Source organism: Malurus melanocephalus, unplaced genomic scaffold (genome assembly GCF_030028575.1).
Source record: "Malurus melanocephalus ecotype Western Australia unplaced genomic scaffold, MMel_1.1 scaffold_198, whole genome shotgun sequence".
NCBI lineage: Eukaryota > Metazoa > Chordata > Aves > Passeriformes > Maluridae > Malurus > Malurus melanocephalus.
In genome coordinates this window covers 246092-268625 of record NW_026623430.1, presented here as the reverse complement: position 1 = coordinate 268625, position 22534 = coordinate 246092, and the positions used below count along the sequence as shown (strand labels likewise).

At 35.0% G+C, this 22534-nt stretch overlaps 1 protein-coding gene across 4 annotated transcripts in view; it reads right to left on the bottom strand.

Moving 5' to 3' along the window:
• Nucleotides 1-22534, bottom strand: part of CNTLN (centlein) — a 180488-nt gene that overhangs the window by 144667 nt on the left and 13287 nt on the right. For 3 of the 4 annotated variants that reach the window (XM_057373456.1, XM_057373457.1, XM_057373458.1), the window contains exons 2-3: nt 19172-19260; nt 7603-7687 (exon numbers count right to left, since the gene is read on the bottom strand). In XM_057373456.1, coding sequence (XP_057229439.1) covers nt 7603-7687; nt 19172-19260 — 174 coding nt within the window. Of the gene's footprint in view, nt 1-6525; nt 6620-7602; nt 7688-18737; nt 18858-19171; nt 19261-22534 lie in introns of those variants that run through there. The other variant, XM_057373459.1, reaches the window with a different exon arrangement.

Genomic DNA, 22534 nt, shown 5'->3' with positions numbered 1-22534 from the left:
AATGGGGGAGCTCGTTTGATTTTCATATGACCAAGGTTTGTTCTTCCTTGCCCAATCCCATGCTCTTCAGGATTCCCTGAGATAAACCAATTTAAAAATGGTTTCTAAGAAAAAGAAGTATTAACCTGCAAGCACATATCTATAAAWCCATTCCCAAAATGAGAATTTTTTAGTATCTATTTCTATCAATAATAGATATGAAATACAACATGATAACTTAGAGATGTATACAAGGAAAAACATTCTTAAAACACCATCCATTCAAATGCGCTTTCCTACCATGTATGYGCTGCTGGAAAAGGACAGGTATGTTTTGCAGGAGGTAGAAAAGTAAATCAAGACTCTTTAAAGCTTTTTTGAGAGCATCAAGTAAAACAGTTCTACAGAGAAGACCAGACATATCAACGGCTGACTTCATCCTGCAGGTGGTGAATATGTACTTCTCTGGTATTAGTGAGCCTTGCTTCTGAATTCTCACCTGACCCATAGATTAAGGAAGGGTCAAACAGCATAATCTGTTATAAACACCATGTTCCCTATTGGACTCTTTGGACTTGTCTGGTATGATTAATTTGGTGTCTTCAGCAAAGTTTGCTATCTTAATTGAARCACCTGATAAAATTTTTCAGTACCTGAACGTGTGGTGGAAATAAACTGTGGCTTTGTGCAACTCTAGCACCAGGCTTTCACTAGCAGCAATGGAACCATCTCTCACCAGCAATCTACTGAGTAGGYCATAGCATGGAGAAAACTTTATCATTATGTGCACCACCTCCTTCTACTTGAGCTCCTCCTTACAGCTCCACTGCAGCATATTCCTTCTCTCTTCCATTAAAATGAAGCTTTACTAGTATTTTCTCCCAACATCTCACAATCTTTTGCATCCCTTTCTCTTGGTTCCTTCTGCTGCACAGGCATAGTGMAAGAAAGCACTGCTGGCCACTGCATTTTTGCATGGACAAAGGAGCAAAATATTGTTTCTGGCACTTGTGGTTTTCCACAACAGGCTTTCCATCTCTGAAACAAGGAATACAGAAGCTCCTGCAAATGGGAAATATTTAGAGGCAGTTTTTTGCAAAAACACACCTCAAATTTGGAACTGAGACAGCAGTTTGTCAAAATAGAAAACCTGTAGCTCCATAATAAATCCAGCATCAACAGCAAGCAGACCAGCACGTATTGCAGTAATGCATCTGCTACACTTAAAAATTTACTGTCCATTTTCCTCTACTGAGCTCTCAAGAAAACTACAGCTGACAATATAATCTGACAGTCTTGCCACAGCTAGTGATTCCCTGCATCAGGACAGATCACATTTTCTATACAGCCCATAACACACTACAGTACRGCAACATTGCCTCATAAATTTATTCTCTGTACTTTCCTCTCTTCTTAGCAGGTCTACTTCGAAAAAGCARCAGCACAGCCTTCTAGGTCAGAAAACAGAAAATCCCAAGTATCTTTCTATACTCTATTCTCTCTACTAATTTCAAATCAAAACCAATACCTTGCTAAACGAGCATTTCACTTGTCTTCATTGAAAGGCACAATCTTGATAGAACTAGGCTTAGAGTTTTTTTGTTGTTGTTGTGGTTTTTTTTTTGGTTTTTTTTTTTTTTTTACACTTTCCAGCAAGGCACATATGAGGTCCTCAAAGTGAGTTAGCCTCTGTCTCTGGAAGAGTGCACAATGATCTGAGATCTGCAGGAATCAATACCTACTAGTATCTATGGCTGATACAGCAGTATTTCATCACACTCATATACATCAATGCTGCCAGATCAGGTGTAGTAAATAAAGAACAGCTGTTGCTGTGATCGACTCTTCTGACAAGCTTCTTCCGAAGTCTTGTCAGCAGATTCATAAGGCCAGAATCTAATCTCACAGGGCACAGCCTGCTTCTTTGTGCTACTTGATCCTTAAAGCATAACTGTTTGCTTGAATTTCAGGAAATCTGCCAGTATTCAAGTAAGAAGCCATGATATATGAAAAGATTCATCATCAAATGTCCCTAAACAGGCAATAAAATTCAGCTACAACCTCTTTAAAACCATACCGAATTTATAACAGAAAAAAAAAATACATTACAATGACCAACTAACATACTGAACACAGTAATGAAGTTAATCTCTTATACAGTAAAAGCAGATTCCAATGGCTATAGAAATCATTTTTTATTCAGATAAAATGCTACTTTGCACTGGGTACATAGCTATTCTGACCTGGACTGAAAAAGAAATTTTCCAACTAGACACTAGCTGACAAGAGGATGAATGAGATGATAAAGATGACCTCCCTCTTCTTTCTCAGCTTGACTACTGAATTCTGCTCAATATTCAAGAAATCACACATTTCAAACTAGTGTATTGGGCAGAGGACAAGAGACATCATGTACATTTTCCTGTCTAATATAAGTGCAGGTACCATTCTTGCTATCTCTGTAGAAACATCACTAAAAAATAAAGGCTGAGTAAAAAAGACCCAGAAGCTGTAGAGATCTTCAGGAAGAGCTACTCATGCAAATTTTTGAAAAGGTAAAAATTACAGGTTTACACTGTATAAATACCCAACATAGCTTTTTAAAAAACTATTCTCAAAATGGAGTAGCTTACCTCTCAGAAACATATTTTCAACTGGTAGAAAATGCATTCCTACTGGGAATTCATACAAAAATACTAATGAGCTGTAAAGGTATACGGTAATTTAGCTTATTCATTTCTTCAGTCAAACAAGCCCACAGGTATTAGCCATAGCCATCATACTACTTACTCAGGTAGCATTCTATCAATACACCAAAATCAGCAATTTTCAACTCTTTCTATATTTTTCTTTCCATCTTTCTCACTGAGATCAGCTCCTTAACAATGTTTCCTTTCTTTAATTTTAGGAAGMAACAAACTAGAAGATGCCAAGCAGAAAAGCAAAAAACATGACAGTTCAAAAGGTGCTGCATAAAACACAGGTTTCACCACTGACAGTTGATTCCTTTTCCAATATACAACTTGAGTCACTTATTTTGAAGAAAAAAAAAATTGTGCCAGTGTCCCCTTAGYCATGCTTTGATAGCAGTATCTACAAATCTTATTCACCGGACAAACTTTTTTTTGCTAAGAGTTTAGAAAATCCGCAGAATCTCAACACTGCTGACACATTCATCTGAACTCCTTATTACCAAAATTATCCTCATGTCCCTCATTACACAAGAATAATCAAGCTTTTATGCTACTGAAAATAAAGTGTTTAGATGGTCATAATGTCTGTATACATTTGTCTTAATTTAATAAAAGTATTTTATTACAAAGAAAAACACAATCAGGTGAAGGTACAAAAGTTAAGAAAAATTTATCAGTGTTAATTAATGCTTGAAGGTAGAATTATGCTTCTTTCAATTGGACCTATTAAMGGGGCTTTAATATAGATTTGCACAGCAAGCTGAAGATTTTCAAGAGCAGATAATGAGGCAAGCTAGTACTATTTTAACCCCTCTAGAGTATAATCAGTTGATAAGGTTTTGAAATGTTACAAGGTCTAGGACAAAAAGATTAGCTTTAGTTCCTCCAGATCAAAATTGAAACCTAATTAATTAACAATGTTATAAGAAAAGGTTTACTGCTATTTTTACATGTCTTTAATGACACTGTCTAAAGAAAACAGGTTAAGATATTCTAATTTATCTATTGCATGACTGGCAGAAGACTGTTCCCTGCTCCAGCATTATCTGCTAAACTAATTGGTTGAATTTAAAAATTTCATACATTCCTCCAGAAGCCTCAGCTTACTTTTTAAGGAAAAATCAGCATCAGTGATCTGCTTGAGATACATACAATTATCAAAAAATTAAAAACAGCAGGTTAAAAATGTTTCCAAATAAAAGGAAGAAAGGAAAGATTTCTGCAGCAAAGTATCTATGAGTCTTGGGAAGAAGAATAATTAAAAATATAAGAGAGTGTTCTAGTCACTTAAATGTAGCAGTTAGAAATTATTTTCCTTGTAACAAACAGAGAAGCSATGCATGTATGTCAGGGATACATAACTGGTGAGAAAAGGGTTTTGAGATACTGCATAAAACAAAAATAATGRTAAAAATATCAGTATAGCAATCTAGACTCTAATCCCAAAGGAATAATATTTTTACTGCACAGCATTTAGAATAAGTATATCTATGCCAGACAAGGCCCAATTGTGACTATCAGGGCCAAAAGTTACCAATAAAACAGAAAAAGTTACCAGTTAAAAGAAGCAAGGAAAAAGGGAAAAGTACAATGGAAAACTCAAGTACAATACATTCTGTACTGAATTTATGCRCTATAATAGAGGAGAATAATCTTAAATGCTTTAACAAATCTATTTGAACCTTTAAATAGCACATCTTTAAATGTTCCATAGTAACTCATATTTAAAATATTTAACACAATATGAAGTTCTGAAAGAAACTTATGATCAGAAAAAAGTTTTATYCATGTATATACAACTGAAGATTAGACCACTGTAATTTAGGATGTGTGAAAAGCTGAACTTGTACTAAGTAATCACAAGTTCAATGCATATACTCTATTCCAAAGACATTGGATGGCAAAAGTTTTGAAAAATTATGATTTACAGGTTTTTTTATCCTTAAAGCCACAAGTCCCATCCTCATGAGCACCTGAGCACTTTTCTTCCCTATTAGGTTATATAAACACATTAAACAACATATAACTTCCCAATCATAAGTTTCCAAATTCATTATTTTACTCAATTTTCAGTGACAGCCATTAAAATAGAAACAATTCTAATACTTGAAATACCTCCTTACAAATTAAGCTCATTCAGCTTTCAGTACAAACTAACTACATGGATCTATCTCATCTAGGCTGAGAAGAATATGCTCTCTCATTTATAGTAATTTCAGAAGTCCTCTTAGGCATGTCAGGACGAAGTCTAAGCATAATGCAAGACAAGAAATACGATCGTATGTTCTTCTTTTAGTTTTGCTGTTATTTCTACAAGTAATATAAGCYTACATTTATGTCGAATTATGACATAGCACACTTATTTTCCTTCTTCCCCTTACTCAACAGTGATTTATACAATCTTTTTCATGGCTTTCATACAAGCTTTTTCATGGCTGCTTGGAAATTCCTAGTATATAAACCCTACAACAAATTATGTTGCAACTGGTATCTCTGTACGATACACGAAGGGGAACAGAAAAACAATAGAACACATGACTGGCTAATCTCAACTTCCTAGACGTAACAAAGTAGCAGATTGCAATACACAGCCTTGAAGGCTTTTTGCCTGTACTTCACAGAAAAGAACATTCATTACCACTATTGTCAAAATGCATGTTTTCACAAGCAATCTATTTGCATGGTAATTAAATAAACAGTATCTTTTCCTTAGATGAAGGAAGAAAGAACACATCCAGTAAAACATTGTTTTTTTAAGCCAGCTCCTTTCTTTGATACCAAATCATTGAAACCACATGCTAAAGCAACAAACCCTCCCTTGTTTCAACCCACTAGCATCCCAGCCAATGAAGGAAACAAGGTCAAAATGACAGCACCTCTGTACGCTGATTTTATACACAGCACTGGCACCATCTGATCCCCTTCACAACCCGCCCCCGCTCRCCCCCCATCCCCCCAAGTCAAAGATACTGACTCTAAAGGAAGCTAATTGTAGGGGAYGCATTAGTGTTGTGACAATCATCAAAACAGCTTCTGTTCTCCTCATCTGTTAGAATCACCAAATCACTGAGTATCCTGATTTGGAAGCAACTCACAAGCATCATGAAGGCCCACTCCTGGCCCTGCATAGGACAACCTCCAGAATAACACCCTGTGCCTGAGAGCATTGCCCAAAAGCTTCTTGAACTCTGGCACRCTTGGTACAATGGCCACTTACCAGGGGAGTCTGTTCTAGTGYCCAGTCACCCTCAGGGTGGAGAACCTTTCCTGATATCTAACCCAAACCTGCTCTGACAACTCCAGGCCAATCCCTTGGGTCCTGTCACCAGCCAACAGAGGGAGGAGATCAGTGTCTGCCCCGCCTCKTCCCCTTTATGAGGAAGTCATAAACCACAATCAGGTCTCCCCTCAGTCTCCTCTTTTCCAGACCAAACAAGTCAAGTAATCTCAGTCACTCCTGGCTTCCTCTCAAGAGGGCTTTCCCTCGAGGCCCTTCACCATATTCACAGGTCTCCTTTGGCCACTCACTAACAGCTTTATATCTCTCTTCTATTGTGTCCCCCAAAGTTGCCCCCAGCACTGGAGGTGAGGCCGCCCCAGGTCAGAGCAGAGCCCCTCCCGTGCCCGGCTGTGATGCTGTGCCTGATGCCCCCCAGGACACGCTTGGCCCTCCTGGCTGCCAGGGCACAATGACTCACATTCAATTTTCTGTCAGCAAGGATCTCACATTTCTTGTGGGGCTACTCTCTGGCCTCTCATTCCCAAGTTTGTAWGTACATCCAAGGTTTTACCATTCTGTTCATAGTCTCTTCTTTCAGGCATACCAGTTTTYCATGGTTCTAGTTACACTTACCAGCCTCTCTCCATCTCCATGTGGATGATGCAAATGCATAATACCATCAATTTCAGATTTCTGATCAATTAGAGTTTCAGCTTCTGAAATTGATCTGAAATCATAGAGAGCAATCTCATGGTTCAGACACACCTCAGGTTCACACACTGCCACAGCAGGCAGCTTTCTTAAAAGCACACTACTGCATACATATTCCTATAAACAACTTCACAGGTAAGGACATGATAGAAATGCAGGAATAATCATATATTKCTGGCTTCTAAAAATGATGCATGTGCATGTACCAAACACATTACACCTATAGCCATKAGGATGTGACAACACATTGAAACTTCAGCCACTGCTGTAATATAAAAGTTTATTTAATAATAAACGGTATTTTATTTTATCGCATTATTTTATAGATAATTACATCTTTCATAGATCTACATATTATATGCAATGTAATACATTTTTTATAACTAATATATTACATTTTTTATAGATTAAATATGGGGTACTGATAATATACTACAAATATTATACGTTATATAGTCCCTATAATAAACTTCTATATAATAAAATATAATGTATCTATAGTATATAATATACTATATATCATACGTATGTTTTCTATATATTTGTTTAAATAGGAATTGAATACATAATAAATAAAAGGAGAAACCCCCCCAAGTTCACTGGTGTTTCTTGTCAGGCAGAAGGTGCATCAGGTTGATTTTTTTGTACTTCTCAGGACGGCAAATCTTACCAAGATGTGCATGGGCACATTGCAAACTTAAACATAGTCTTTTAGACTTAAACACAAGTTTAGGCTAGCCATAGTGTAAAATGGGGCAATAAACTGACAAGATTGTTCAGAAGTTTAATCTAAAATTATAGGAGTTTTTTAGGTAACAGATCAACTGTTTGTACTAATCAGAGGAGTTTAAATAATACTTTAGCAGAAAGTTATAATCTATGAATCACCTGCAACTTTCCTCTTAAAACACAATAGCAAACTATTTCTCATTTTAAGAAATACAAATGTGATGTCAATGACAAGTTTTCGTAACTGCTGAATTTAAACATAAAACAAACCTGTTCTAGAGTTTCTATCTTGCTGTCTTTGGTTTGCAAAATCTCTAAAATTTTTCTGTCCTTGACTTCAGCTTTCTGTTTTTCTCTGGAAACAAGCAAAAAATATAGACACTTTATTAGTCATAATTTGCAGTTAATCATTTGAATTTTTCATGTCCTGATAATGAATGTCATTTTAAAGCACAGAAAATTAAATTATCTGAAGCTGACAGGCCCTGAAGAATTAATCAGGGAGCATATGGCAAGTGACAGCAAATTACATCTGTAAACATGTAACGCAACTTTGTTCAAAAAGAAATCGAAGTAAACGGTCTTAATGCTTTGAAAACAGCTGAAATTATCTCATTCTTTCTCAAATGCAGAAAGTGTATTTGAACATAGAATGGGCAAAATGATTTTGTCCCTCCTTAGCAATGTGAAATCATAGTTGGGTTTGTGAAGTCCTTCTCTTAATTGCATGGCAGTTTTCTATCTGAAACAACACTTTCAAATATTATAGACAATTATTTTACTACCTTCCACAGGGACAGCATCTGTAATGTTTATCAGCAGAAAAAAAAAAAAAAAAAAAAAAAAAAAACCCAGAAGCTTGAATAAGGAGGAGCACAGCTACTCTATGGTGTTAAAAAGTCCACAGCTATTACCATCCCTGCAATACTTTGTACAATGCCACCTGATGAGTCATTAATGCTTTGTTAAAAAAAGTACCTCATCTCACTGCCACCTTATTTCTTAACTGAGTTTCAAATATTGATGCCCTTACCACTTTCTGTTTTAGGCAGAAAGAAAACAAATGTTGCAACTGTAAGGATATCCAAAGGGTTTATTCCCCAAAAATATCCAAATATTTCAGGCAATCCCAGCATCACAGGTGAAAGAAGTAAAAACTCTTTCAGATTATCCCTGTTCTCACAATACAGTTAAAACTTTCATCATGGTTGATATCAGCTACCTATGGAAGCCAGACAATCCTACTTGAGCAACTCTTCCTTTACCAAATAAGGAATGTTTCAGAGCTGGAAGGGAATGAAAAACCAGTACACGAGTCTGTAAATGTGATTTAAAGTGGATGAAAATATCCAGCTGTACACAAAAGGCTTAATCTGCCAAAGTATTTTCTAACAGCAGCCAATAAGGATAGTAAATACATGGAGAATTACTTTTCTCCACTGTTAGATATTACTGTGTAGTCTAATGTTACCAGCGATTTTAAAGATTAAACTACACTGTAATAACAGGCCATTCAATATGTGGGTTTTTAATAAAGTTTTATGACTGCTAAAATACCTAGTCTAATCTTGTGAAAACTAAGAATTAAAGAAAAATTACATGGAATTTAAAGTGAGGATTTTGGAAATTCAGGTCTCAAGGCATTGTAACTCTAAACAGCTCACTCTTATTGCAATTATAGCAGCACTGATAYGCTGTAGGACTTGGAGAGAACTAAGAAAAACCTACCTGAAAAGGTATGCATTTAAGTTACATTTATCTTAGGAAAAATAAGAAAGCATGGGAAGCAGTCTTGGACAGATGTATAGCATTAAAAAAAAAATCTACTCCATAAAGAAAATAACACTGTAATGAGAAAAGTCAGATAATGAATATTCAACTAGTATTCTAAAAGACAGTTGGTTTCTGAAAGGTATGTAACATTTTAACTGAGACAGAAACATAACAGAAAAATGAACATCAGAYAGTGACCTCAAAGCATCTGATCACCTGCAATGAGAATCAAGCAATTGTCATGATAAGTTGCTAGGAATACATAAGCAGTAAAAGAAATAGTACAGAMAATTTTAACAGTTTATCTCTGACCACCTACATGAATAAAACTACGTAGGCTGCAATTACAGAAAATCATGCAAATATGAAATTATTTGGTGCATTCCAAAAGTTATGCAGTGATTTACCTTGTTTATAACACATATCTAGCTAACCAAAGTCATATTGTCAGCCATGTTTTAAAAAATGGTAAAAAACTTTCTTGTGAGTACACAAAACTTTGTTCTAGAAGACATTAGACAACCTCAAAGAACAGGAGTTATTAAGCAAAAATGTCTGAATAGTTTATTTATATAATACTTAACCCAAAAATTTATCCATGGTCCTGAAGGAGACATACGGTTCATGACAAATACCAGACATTATTCCCCAGCTTAAATGAAACAAAAACTGTTCCAATATAGAAATATTAATGCTTCTTCATACATAATTATTTTGCTGTGGGTTTCTAAATGGCTATCAACAATCACTCTTTCCAAAAGACAATAGTTGCACTAAACAAACCTCAAATATTTGGGGAGGAAGGTATGAGTCTCCCATTAGCATGCTACATCATAATCTAAGGAAGTGATAGACCTATACTGATCTATGTCTAAACTGTAAGAWATGTTACATTAAAAGTTTCCTCAGGTCTTAATTACAACTAGACAACCTAAAAATTTAAAATTAAACACACATACAACTAGTTGATCTAATATCCCAACAGCTTCAGAAAACAAAAAAAGCAGGTCTTTACTACAAARTACTTAGAAGAGTGAGGTGCAGATACAGAAAAAATCATACCATTAATAACACACACAAACACAAGGCCCATGAACCACTGAATAGCACTGCCTCCAGCCCTCAGAAGTATCCTGACCTTATGTCTATGACCCACAATATTGCCAACTCCAATCATCATCTCCTCTTTTACAGCCTTTCATAAAACAAGACACAATCAAGGCACAAAAAATGTATAATTAGCTAGCCTCCAACTCAACTATGCAATTATCACATGAAAATTATTATTAAACTTGTTTTCTAATGCATTAATTGACCTGAAAACCTGGTAAGCTAAGTAGATTTTCTATAAATAATTTTACATTTGGGGGGTGTGTGTAATTTTTTAAATTTCTTTTAAGGAGACAACAGGAAAAATGTGAATAAGGAAACCAAGAGCCAAGTAAAAGAACAAACTGTTCTGAAGTATGCACACCTAATTCTAATTTATTATTGGTAGCTGAGAATCTGTGGAACCCTCTGACATTAGGACATGCTCTCAAAAGGGGTTCATAGAAGAAAATATGGGACAGGAGAGAAAAAAACCCCAGATGACTATTAGAAAAATGTACCTGTAACAGAGGTGCACACTAGCCAACAGTTCAAAGTGCATTTCTAATTAAATGCAGCATTTTCTTTCTATCCAGTGCTTTGTAAAACAAAGATATCAAAGAACATAGTTTACAAACACAGATCTATCATCATCATTGCGAGTGAGAAAAATTTTAACAAATTTAATTTTTTTTGCCTTTTTGATGTTTTCTTTCAGGCACTCTAGATACCACRTGCTGTGCTAATGTCCACAAAAACAGTTTCACAAGTAACCACCACAGCTAAAGAAAAATGTTCTAATAATTAGAAGTTAGGCACACAATGGAAGTTGTCAGAAGCCTAAAGCATAAATTGCAACCTCATATGCAACTTTATCAGCAGTTTCTCCTGATGGCATAGGATGTTTTCCCATGCTTGTTACAGGATGGCTCCCCAGAGATACCCAAAGTAGTTAATCTGACTGGAACTTACATATCATATTTGGACCTTCTGTCACACCTTAAAATGAGACTTGATAGGAATTATTTTTTAAAAGAGTAACAAATTTTGAAAAAAAAAAAATTCAAACAACTTTATTCATTGAGYTGTTATGTATTTAAAATGTATTTTTAAAAATCCACTGGAATATGGGGGGAAAAAATTCAGGCACTGTCAAGAAGCTGATGATGATCAATGACTGAGACAAACTCCTGTTTAGCTAATTAGAATCACTGATGAGCAATAATGATGTGAGCTAAGAATATTTGCAGACTTCTTTAGGATGAAAAATGGAGTGAAGAAAGGCTGTCAATTTGTACAAGTTTTAAGCTCCAATCAGTTTTCCCTTGAGTACTACCTATTTTAAATGTTTAACACAGATGCATTTAGCTACAAAGATTATCGAGATTCAGCTTCTCACAAAAATGAAGAAACTGAGAAAATATTCTTAAGCTTGCCACAGTTCCTCTGTTATGATTTTCTTCCTATATTATGCTCTACTCATTATACAAGACAACATTCTTGATGTTTTAATGGCTTGCCAAAAATGAAACATTAGACTATGAGGAAACATTTATCTACAAATGAGGTACAAAAACAGCAGCAACCTTAATATTTTAAAAAAAACAGAAGTGTGTGCAAGTTTCTAAAAACAGTATCCTAAAATCTTCAGCAAAAACAGTATGAGCCAAGAGGAATCCTGTATTGTACCTCAGGTCTTAATCAAACAAGCACTTAAGACACTTTCGTTTGTCAAGAAAAGATAACTTGGAGTCATATATAATTATGTCAYTTGTACATCAATTAAATGAAAATAAATTCAACTGATAAACTGAATTTGCTGTTTACATGTTTCACAGAATACATCCTTTCAGTTTTACGAAGTGCTATTCTTTTATTTGAGAAGTAAAAAAAAATATAAAAAAAAAACAAACGAAAGCAAAACAACAATAAACAAAAAAAACACCAAAACATCCTAAAACCAAAAATATATCTACAAATTTGCCCTTAAATAGCAAGTTAAGATTACACTGTAAACTTTGGACAATGTGGCAAAACAGTAAAGCTGCATTTTAACAGTATACCTCTAACAGAAACTGCTTCTAAAAATATTGTTAATTTTGAAAAACACTTCATTGATTCTAAAGGACTGCAGAACTAGAAAGGCTATAAAATATCAGTTTGTGTAATGCAGCTTTAATTTGATTACTGGATCTCCCTGTCCTGCAACTTCCAAGTATTTTACACACATTCTCTGTTCATATTAAATAGATAATTAATCACCCATGTGCAAAGTGAAGTTGTAGAGCACAGACTGTCAATGTTATGGTAAATATGGTAACAATATTGTAATTACTGTGTACAGTCGCGTCCCCCTGATTGCACAGTCAGTGGTTAGCAGAAACAGACCCTTTGCCTTAATCTTCCAAGTAGAAACTTTACTGYCTTTCCACATATTAAGAACTGATAAAAAAATAAAATAACTAAAAATAGTTAAATAGTTCTCATTTAATCAGGAGTTTAATTTCATCTAAGATTTTAGAAGATCCTTGTATTTCATGATGAATTGCAATTAATATATATATATATTTTTTCTTTTAATACTTACAAACACTACTTTAAAAAGATCCAGATAGCATGGACCAAAAAAGAATTTAAATGAATTTAACACATTTTGTACTTTTCTATTAAAAATTATATATACTTATTTTTGTTTCTTTACAAAAATAATTTAAGCTCTAATTTCAAATGTTAAATTAAATTGTTTCCTCAGTAAATTATCTACAGAGCCGATTCTGTCTTACATATGTATCAAAATGAAAAGGCATCATTACAAAACCATAAATTTTCTTGCATCTCTAACTTGATTGATTTAATTCATTAGATGATGTATTAAGGAATAAGCCTCTCATTTTAATCCTATGATGATGTCTTATTTTAAGCAACATACATTTTACACTACAGTAGTACACAAATAATGACATTTTTTCCCAATAATTTTGCAAACATTTTTTCATCTAAAATACGCAAGTCTTCTATAGTGTTCAAAATATCAGCACTTCAGAACAGACTGCTTTAACATCTGCACATCACCAGGGTTTCCCCCAAGGATTTTTAAATGATGCCTGCCTGTGCTGAATAAAGTGCTAACTTGCACCTTGCATTTCAAACTGTGTCCTGAGCAGCCATCCAGTTGGTACAACACCAGCTGAATTCCCAGAGGCCACTGTTCAATCAGGCTTGACTGCAATTATCATGTCAATATTTTGTGCTCCGATATGCAGATATGCACACATGCAAACTGCATAATACCGTCTTCTCCATGGAATGTTGACTTATGTTCAACGTTCTGAGAATTTTTAATGAAACAGGATATTAAACTTTCATTAACTATAGAAAATCACAATTATTTGACCTTAGCCAGAAAGGTTGTACTYTTATGCTCTATTATTCTGTCCACTWTACTGAGTGATAGTAACTGGGCAGTCCACTGTATTTTAAATTCAGTGACAAAATGGTAATGGCTTACATTCTTGTTTACATCCTTGTCCTCTGGTCATTGTGTTTTCTGTTAATTTAATACTAAGTGTGTTTTAAGAAAGGTTCTTCACAATATTTATCACTCCTTTGAAAGATGCAAGATACTGATTTTTTCAATTAACACAGGCAATCTACAGCATTCATTCATACAGCTCATTCACTTACCCTTTCACATAAAAAGTACTTGCCATTTTTACTACATCTACATATTGTCAATCAGTGATGAATCTAAGTCAACCTGTTTATGCTTCTWCCACAATTTGCTATTCACAGGATGCTGCAAACCACAGCATAAGCTCCTGCAATTACCCTTCCAAAAATTCTTTGGTTATTTTTGCTGTCTTGCTCCTCAGCCATATTTTGGTCCATCTGTTCACCTTTAGACAGATGTAACTCCTCAGGAAGAACAACAACATAACTCTCAATCACTGGCACTAACATTCACATTGCCACTGTTTCTTAAAGAGGCCTGAAATTAAAAATATAAATTCATTCTTTCCCTCTGTTAAGAATGGCAGTACACAGCACACTTGAAATTTAAACGTGAAAAAAACCTGTGTAAACTTGCCATAGCTAAGTGTCTGTAAGGGTATCATCTAGCATAATATAATCCCTACATATATCTACCAAGTTTTGTATCACCGCCACAGTTTGATAATTAATGGATCCTTCTACATCCTCATTCCAAAAGAAAGGAAAAGAGTCAGCTAGAAGCCCAAGAGGAAAATTAGTCTGTTGACTTGTCAACAGACAAGATTTCATGTACTATAGAAGRAAGAGTCTCAAAGCAGAGCTCTGAAGTTTGCAAAACTATTTCAAAACCTTTGATACTCTCATCTGAACCCCATTTCAGTTTACACATGAATTTACCTAGTAAGAGCTATTTTCTAGCCCCTTTTTTTTAAATCACACAAAAAAAATCTTTTAAAAGGCAGTGAACTAGAAATAGCATACTCTTTACATAATACTGAGATCAATAGTATTTAAAATAGCTGGAAACTACACTAACATGAGTAGTAGTTTTACAATGACTTGTTTGAAAATACCTGGAGGCTTTTACATATCCCAAAGGCATTTCTCATTTGCACAGTAAAGATAATTTTTTGTTTATATCTGAATATTAAATTGGGAATATAGTTACAGTTATCCAGCAAGAACTGCAAAGACTGCTGAAAAGTATAGTATCATTGGTATATTACAGGAATCAGCAACATAGCTATAAAAATATACAAGCTACATTTTTACAATTTTAGGGCAGAAAAAACCTCTATTTTGGGACCATGAAAGCATTTGAAAATAACAGACAAATAACGGCAAGGTACCAGTAATTTCTCCCTACATCCCCCAAATTATGTCTTTTACATTTTCCTGGTTTGTTTGGAACAAGATACTATCAGGAATTGTCTAATGCTATAAATATAAATTATCTTACTGAGAAGCTAGTACTGCCCATTCAATTCCTCCTAATATGTATTTCCTTTATCACAAACATGTGGCGCATATAGTAAGGTTCTAAGCGAACATTTTGTCCTGCATCTTTTTATTCTTGCCACTATAATCTTGTGAAGAAAGCCTGACTGTTTCATCAATTTAATGACTGAAATCCACTGGAAAATATTATTTGAATCTTCATACATAYACGATCCAAGATACACATGCCTATGTTTTCTCAGATTCTGTCTGCTTCCACTACATACCTGACTTAGAACCTCAGGTAGTTTCTAATAAAGAATTGGTGAGGACTGAAAGTTTCTCCATTATAGAATTTTTAGTGGAAAGAACACACTAAAAAATTAAGCTATGCAAAACACTGGTGGTATCCATGTCACAAGAAGAAAAAAAAAAGAGTTTAAATCCATTCCATTCTGTTTGTGTCTATCTCAAAATCTCACAATAAGACCAAGGAAGATAGAAAATATTAAGAACTTGGATATGACTGGGTCTCTGTTGTTCCTAATATAGATGAGAAGAGAAAGAAGTCACTAAGACTAAAACTGCATCAGATTTTAGTGTAAATTTTCAATTTCCAGCTCATCTGATACAACTGTGTAAAATATAGAAAAATGGGCTGCAAGTCGAAAAGATCCTCCCAAGACATGCTTCAGGAATCATTTTGCTTACAACTGTTATTTGGTCATCCCACCTCTTAAACTCTTTAAACTCATGTCTTTTTCCTAGGTTAGCAAAGCCAGAAAATCTCTTGTCCTGTAATTTTCTGGACAGCAGCAGTCCTAGATAGCAGATTCCCTGGAAAGCTAATCAGTGTACAGGAATTAAGATTTAGCTGATACTAGCATTAAAAGATTATAAAGCAGAGAATAAGACATAAACTTTTCTGAAAGAATGAGAGTGTGAAGAGGTACAATTATGAAACTGAAGCTACTTAGGAAATCATTATGGAAAATAATAACAAGAAAAATTASGATATGGGACTGTAATTTGGTGTGCAGAAGCTTCACAGGTAAAGCTGGGCTAGAAACTATTTCCAAAGCGGCAATTAGACCATCCTCAGGCAAAAGAGATGAAGCTACATCAATTAAAGTGAAAAATACATACTACTGCTCCATCTGTCAAATCAAGGCAACCCTAAAGTTCAAAGTTGAGTTTAATAAAACTCCTATATACTGAATGGGTTTTATCCAAACCTGTCTCAGGATTCTCAGGAGTAATGATAACCCCTAAAAAATGCTGTGGAAGCAATTTCTTCTTTCTTAATTCCACAATTCAGAGAAGTATGGGAAAGCTGTGATATACATGTATAGCCTTGAGTTCACAAAGGTGTTCTAAAGCATTAGTGTAATTCTAAAAGAGTAAAGGACATAAAATAACTAGACAAGCATGTTAACAGAAGTACGTTGGCAGAGTTTTGCATAAAAGCATGAATCATTGGCTCCTATACAGAGTAAAACACAAAAAAATGTCAGTTTATTATCATGCTTCTATGTATCAAGATGGTATCTGAGAGCCCCATATTCATTGAATCAATGAGGATAACACACAAAATTACCAATTTCTGTTCTAAATAAAGCATAAAATCATTTAAAGCAAGGGACAACTATGAAGCATAAAAATATTCAGACATGAAGAATAATAAACAAAGAAGAGAGACTATATCTTATACAGGCACACAATTCAAGAGCTACAAATAATTTATTTATTGACCATTATTTAAATGCATACTATCTAAAATCTCTATGCTTCAATTCATCCTAATATCRTGATTATCTTTAAATGCAACATGAATAAAGAATGTTAATAAGCCTGAACACCTGATTCTGTCTTCTTAAGCTTCATGCAAAAGAACTACAATTATCCATATTGTTCAGCTGTCTACAAAATGTTGTTAGGACACTGAAGTTTTTTAATGATTTTAATATAATTGTGCTTAATACATGTGTGTTTACATATATCAAATTTCATATACTTTAAGCAGTTCTTTCTTTTTTTAGTTTTATGAAGGGAGCTGAATTCTATTACTACTGTCCCCATGAAAACATGGCCAGATTTTATTATTAAACAAATCATTACAATTTTGCATTTCAACACAAATGAAGGATGCTATAAATCTGTGCCTCAGTCTTCATCATATATTAAAACTATTTCCCAAATCAAACAAGCAAGCATTAGTAAAAACAATGTATTGTCTTAATAGCCAAGCTACTACTCTCTGCAGTTGTGTCCCCGTATAAAGCCAGTATCAAGTAGTTACTTGATATCATCATTGGTGACCAGATGCGAACTCCCCAATAACAGCTGCCTAAAAATAACCTGTATGTCCTTGCATCATCAATTTCTTCCTCTGTGTATGAATTCTTTATAATGTTAGTTCTAGTTACATGACTGCACTGTGGTTTTGGACAAAAATTTTCATTGTTTTATGCTAGGAAGAACATGGGACAATGCTACAGCAAAAAGTGACTGAGAGGTATTGACTTCATCAATACATAGAAATATCTCGAAGGCAGGTGTCAGGAGGATGGTGCCAGGCTTTTACCAGTGCTGTCCAATGACAGGATGAGGAGCAGTGACCATGAACTAAAAACACAAGAAGTCCCACCTCAACATGTGAAAGAACTTCTTTACACTGAGGGTGGCAGAGCACTGAACAGGCTGCCTGGGGAGGTTGTGGAGTCTCCSTCTCTCGAGACACTCAAAACCCACCTGGACACATTCCTGTGTAACCTCCTCTATGTGACCCTACCTTGGCAGAAGGGCTGCACTAGATGATCTCCAGGGGCCCCWTCTAGCCCTAACAATTCCATGATTTTGTGAAATGGACTCCCAGCTAAAGAAATGAATGCTATATTTTCACAAGTGAAAGAACATGTACAGATGAAATCCAGAAAGTAAAGATGTGAACAACAAAACATGCCTTCTAAGATCAAAGCACTGAATGGAAACCCAAAGAGACCAAGACCTCTCATGAATCTGTAACAAACTTCCCAAGTAAAACTGGCATGTCATTTTAAAAAGTTAAAATTCCTTTCTTTTCTTTTTAAAAAAACACACTTTTTCATTTTAAAAGAGGGAACTCATGGCACCCTAATATAATTGTTTCAATTCTGACAATTAATTCCTTCACATTCTCCTTATCTTTGACCTACAAAAATACTGAATTAATAAATATTAGCATTCCAAAACAACCAACAGCATGCTGTGATGATTAACTAACATTTAGGGGAATCGAATTGTTAAGTATCATGAAGAAATCGTCATTACTATCCTCAGAGAAAAAAGCTGCAGAAGTGAATCCCACTTGTCTGTGTTAATGGAGAAGGAAGCTTTGACAGTTAGGTAAAAGTTCTCCTCYGAGAGAGGTGTTGGGCACTGGAGCAGGATCCCCAGGGAAGTGGTCACAGCACCAGTCTGACAGAGCTCAAGARGCATTTGGACAATGCTGTCAGGCACATGGTAAGATTCTTGGACTGTCCCATGCAGGGCAAGGAGTAAGACTCAATCATCCTCAATGACCCCTTCCAACTCAGCTTATTCTATGATCCTATGATAGTTATCTCTCCACTTACCAAGTCTTAGGGGTTTTTTTTTTACCTCCYTAAGAATTCAGATAAACATAATTTGTACATGTAAGAGTTATCCAACAATTTATGAYGCTGGAGAAAGTCATTTACCTCCTCCTGGTCAGTCTACAGGAAAACAAAATAATTGTTTATTATAATAAATATATAATTATAAAACATATTTATAATTTAAAAATTGTATTCAACTGCAGCATAGCAATCTCAGTGAGAACAGACTTTAAAGTACGCTTCAGCTTTCGCCAGATAAAAGAAAACTTGCAATGCATCCTAGGCACTCTTGACAAAATTTCAAAATTAAACTTTTTCAACACATTTTTAGAATTCTACACAGTTCTCAACTAGAAAGAAAAAGAATATGGTATCAGAAGGGGAGGTTGATTGCTTTTGGTTTTAGTATCATGTTAAATCTTGAAACTCACCTTTCCACAACCAAGCTGACAGCTTGAGTAACATCTGGATTTGACACTTGGAGATGTTTCCAAAGAGACCACACAAACTCTTTATCAGCCTTAGAAACAGGGGAGAAAAAAAAAAAAAAAAAAACAAACCACTATACTGAGCATATTCAAAGACAATTACAAAGAAAACTCTTAGTGAGAATTCCCTGCAAGTTACTCACTGTTACCTGAATGACAAAACCACAGCAAACAGTTCTCTTGGATRAACAAAATTTTAGCCATACAGAATTTTGAAGAATAACGAACACCCACAATCAATATTAAAACAGTATGCAATGCAACATACAGCAGCAGAAATTATACTATTCAAACAATAACAGCCTCTTGCTATATCTATAATTGTTACTGATACAATTTTTATGCATACTAAGACTCATATACATGCTTCAACATTAASTTTTACCATATGCAGCTCTTTATTTCAAATTACATAGTAAAATAGTCTTCCAACACACACTCATTTAACCTGCAATATATAGAATTTTCTATAAAAAAAATCAAATGAGAGGAAGACATTCTTCACAATTAGATTTTAGAAAGTCTGTGAAAACTAGATATCAGCTAAAAGCTTTCCCACACTTGTATTTTCTAATACACATTAATTGTTATTTTTCACCAGTGTATTCTTATTCCAATATGATTTGATTACTGGAAGCACCAATGTTAGTTGGTGTTGKTTATTTTACAAAATAAACCTATGCGTTAATTACATAAAATGTTAGGGGAGAAAAATAAAAACCAGCAAAAGATAAAGACCAAGAAAGCATATGGACATAAACCGTAGCCCAGACTAGGATGAAACCTATTGAAACCACCTAACATAAAATTAGGGACTAGCAAGCCAAACCCAACGTATTGGTAGCTAGGCCTATTCAACAGGCAAATATAATGAGAGTGCAGGTATGTCTACTAGACTTTTAGAAACAGAGAAGCATTTAAACTGGAAAAGACATCTATGTTCAACGCACCCAACCAGTAACCTAACATTGCCAAATCCACCACTACTCCCTAAGTGCCATATCTACATGGCTTTTACATACCTCCAGGGATGGCAAGTCTCCCACTTCCCTGGGTAGCCAGTTCCAATGACTGACAAGAAATTCTTTTTAATGTCAAATCTAAACATTACAAACCAAATTGCAACAAAGATTAATTCAAGATCATTCGCACCTTATGCAAAATGTTCCTTCTTAAAAGCAGAAAAATTTCAATTAAGTGTCTTTCATGGGCTGTACACAGCTTATAAAATGCTGTGCTTCTTGAATTTCCAAACAAAATTGAACAATTAACAAAAAAAATGTGAAAAAAGAAAAGAGGAACAAGATTTTTTTTAAACACTTGAAAAAACCACAGTCATTCTCTAAACAAATTGGGTTACTAGTGTAAGTAGTTAAAAAACCGAAAGTGACCCCACTGCATGCAAACAAATAGTAACTAACTGGATTATGGTGCACTTCAGTGCATGACCATATTCACTTTCTGAAGAAAGGTAACACAAAACCTAAACCATATACCATATAATTGAAACTCAAATGATTTTGCATCAGTATCCAAGTCTTTGTTCAATACAAGTGCTAAAAATAGGTTAACTTTCAGCTCCAAATTAAGTTAAAAGGTAAACAGTAAGCACTGTCCCAATTGGACTACTTAGTAAAAAAAAAAAAAAAAGTACTACAGCTCAAAGCATGCTATCACCTTATGCACTTAGTACCCTGAACTTTTATGTATCTAGTGGGAAAGACTATAAAAAGTGTGTACTTTTTTCATGTGTCCTCAAAAAAAAGACACCGTCTCCTGGAAATGCCTTGCTTGCTACCTGAAAAGCTACAATCTGTATACATTGTGAACCAGGTATGACGTACTGCTTTTGAAGCAGAAACAAAATGAAAAATATTCTTCTGATTTTGAAGAACTGCTGCAGCCTTCCAACAAGCATTAGGATCTACACAGAAGCCACATTCAGAGTAATTTTAACATATAAAAAAATGTGGTTTTGCTGGGAAGTCAGGGGGAAAACAAACATGAAAACAAACAAACAATAAACAAGCCACAAAGCGAACTAAACCCCACTAAACAGTAGCAAAGAAAATGTGATTTCTTTTTAATTATTATGAAGGACATTAAATCAGTAGTTCTTAAAGCTTAAATGACACTACTTTCACTGAATCAGCTAGGTTGGAAAAAACCTCTGAGATCATAGAGTCCAACCTATTATTGAATACCATCATGTCAGCTAGACCATGGCGCTGAGTTCACTCTTTTCTTAAACACCTCCAGGAATGGGGACTCCATCACCTCCATGGGCAGACCATTCCAATGCCCAATCACTCTTTCTGTGGAGAAATTGCTCCTAATGTGTAACCTAAACCTCTCCTGGCACGCTGAAGGCTGTGTCCTCTTGTCATGTAAGTGGTTGCCTGGGAGAAGAGATCAACCCCACCTGGCTACAGCCTCCTTTCAGGCACTTGTAGAGAGTGGTGAGGCCACCCCTGAGCCTCCTCCTCTCCAGGCTAAAACAACCCCAGCTCCCTCAGCTGCTCCTCACACAACTTGTGTTCCAGACCCTTCACCAGCCTTGCTGCCTTTCAGTATAAGGAAATCTTTGAATAGTAACAGGAGTAAACAATTGTATCTAATCCAATTTTAAAATAATTTTTTATTCAAATTACTCAGCTAATCAGAAATATCAAGAGCAGAAATTAAGTGATAACAGTATAAGCGATTGAGAAAGTATAAGAAATTAAGTGATAACAGTGTCCAAGCATTTTTCTATATTTAATATAGAATTCAATGCATATTTTATACTAAACTTGCAAAAATCACTAGCAAATTAGTCTAAGACCATGAAATTATTACAGCAGAGAGGAGATCCAATAGAACAAGGTGCTAATAGTATTCCACATGCAAACTCAGAAATCCTGAGTCAAGCAAGCAGTCAAAAGTTTCTGATGCTTATTGATGACCACATGAGCTATATTCAGTTGGTTTTATAATCATGCTTCCTTTACTTTCCTCTTTACTGTCCTAGATAAAAGACCACAGCAGTAGCTGCTGTGTTTTCTGCTTTTTTTAAACGTTAGAAGAGCTGAGACCCTTGGGCTTCTGTATGGCTCCAAGGAGCACTACCAAACATCACGAGACTCCCTACAAACAGGGGTGTCTGCTTTTTGTCCTACCATGCAGATTCCTATACACTTCAGGTCCCAGCTGGGAAATGGTTCAAGGCATCCCAAGAACACAGAAAAAGCACACAACTTTCAGACACATACTTCTAAGCACAGCGTTCCTCTATTACAAATAGAAAAAAAAAAAAAAAAAAAAAAA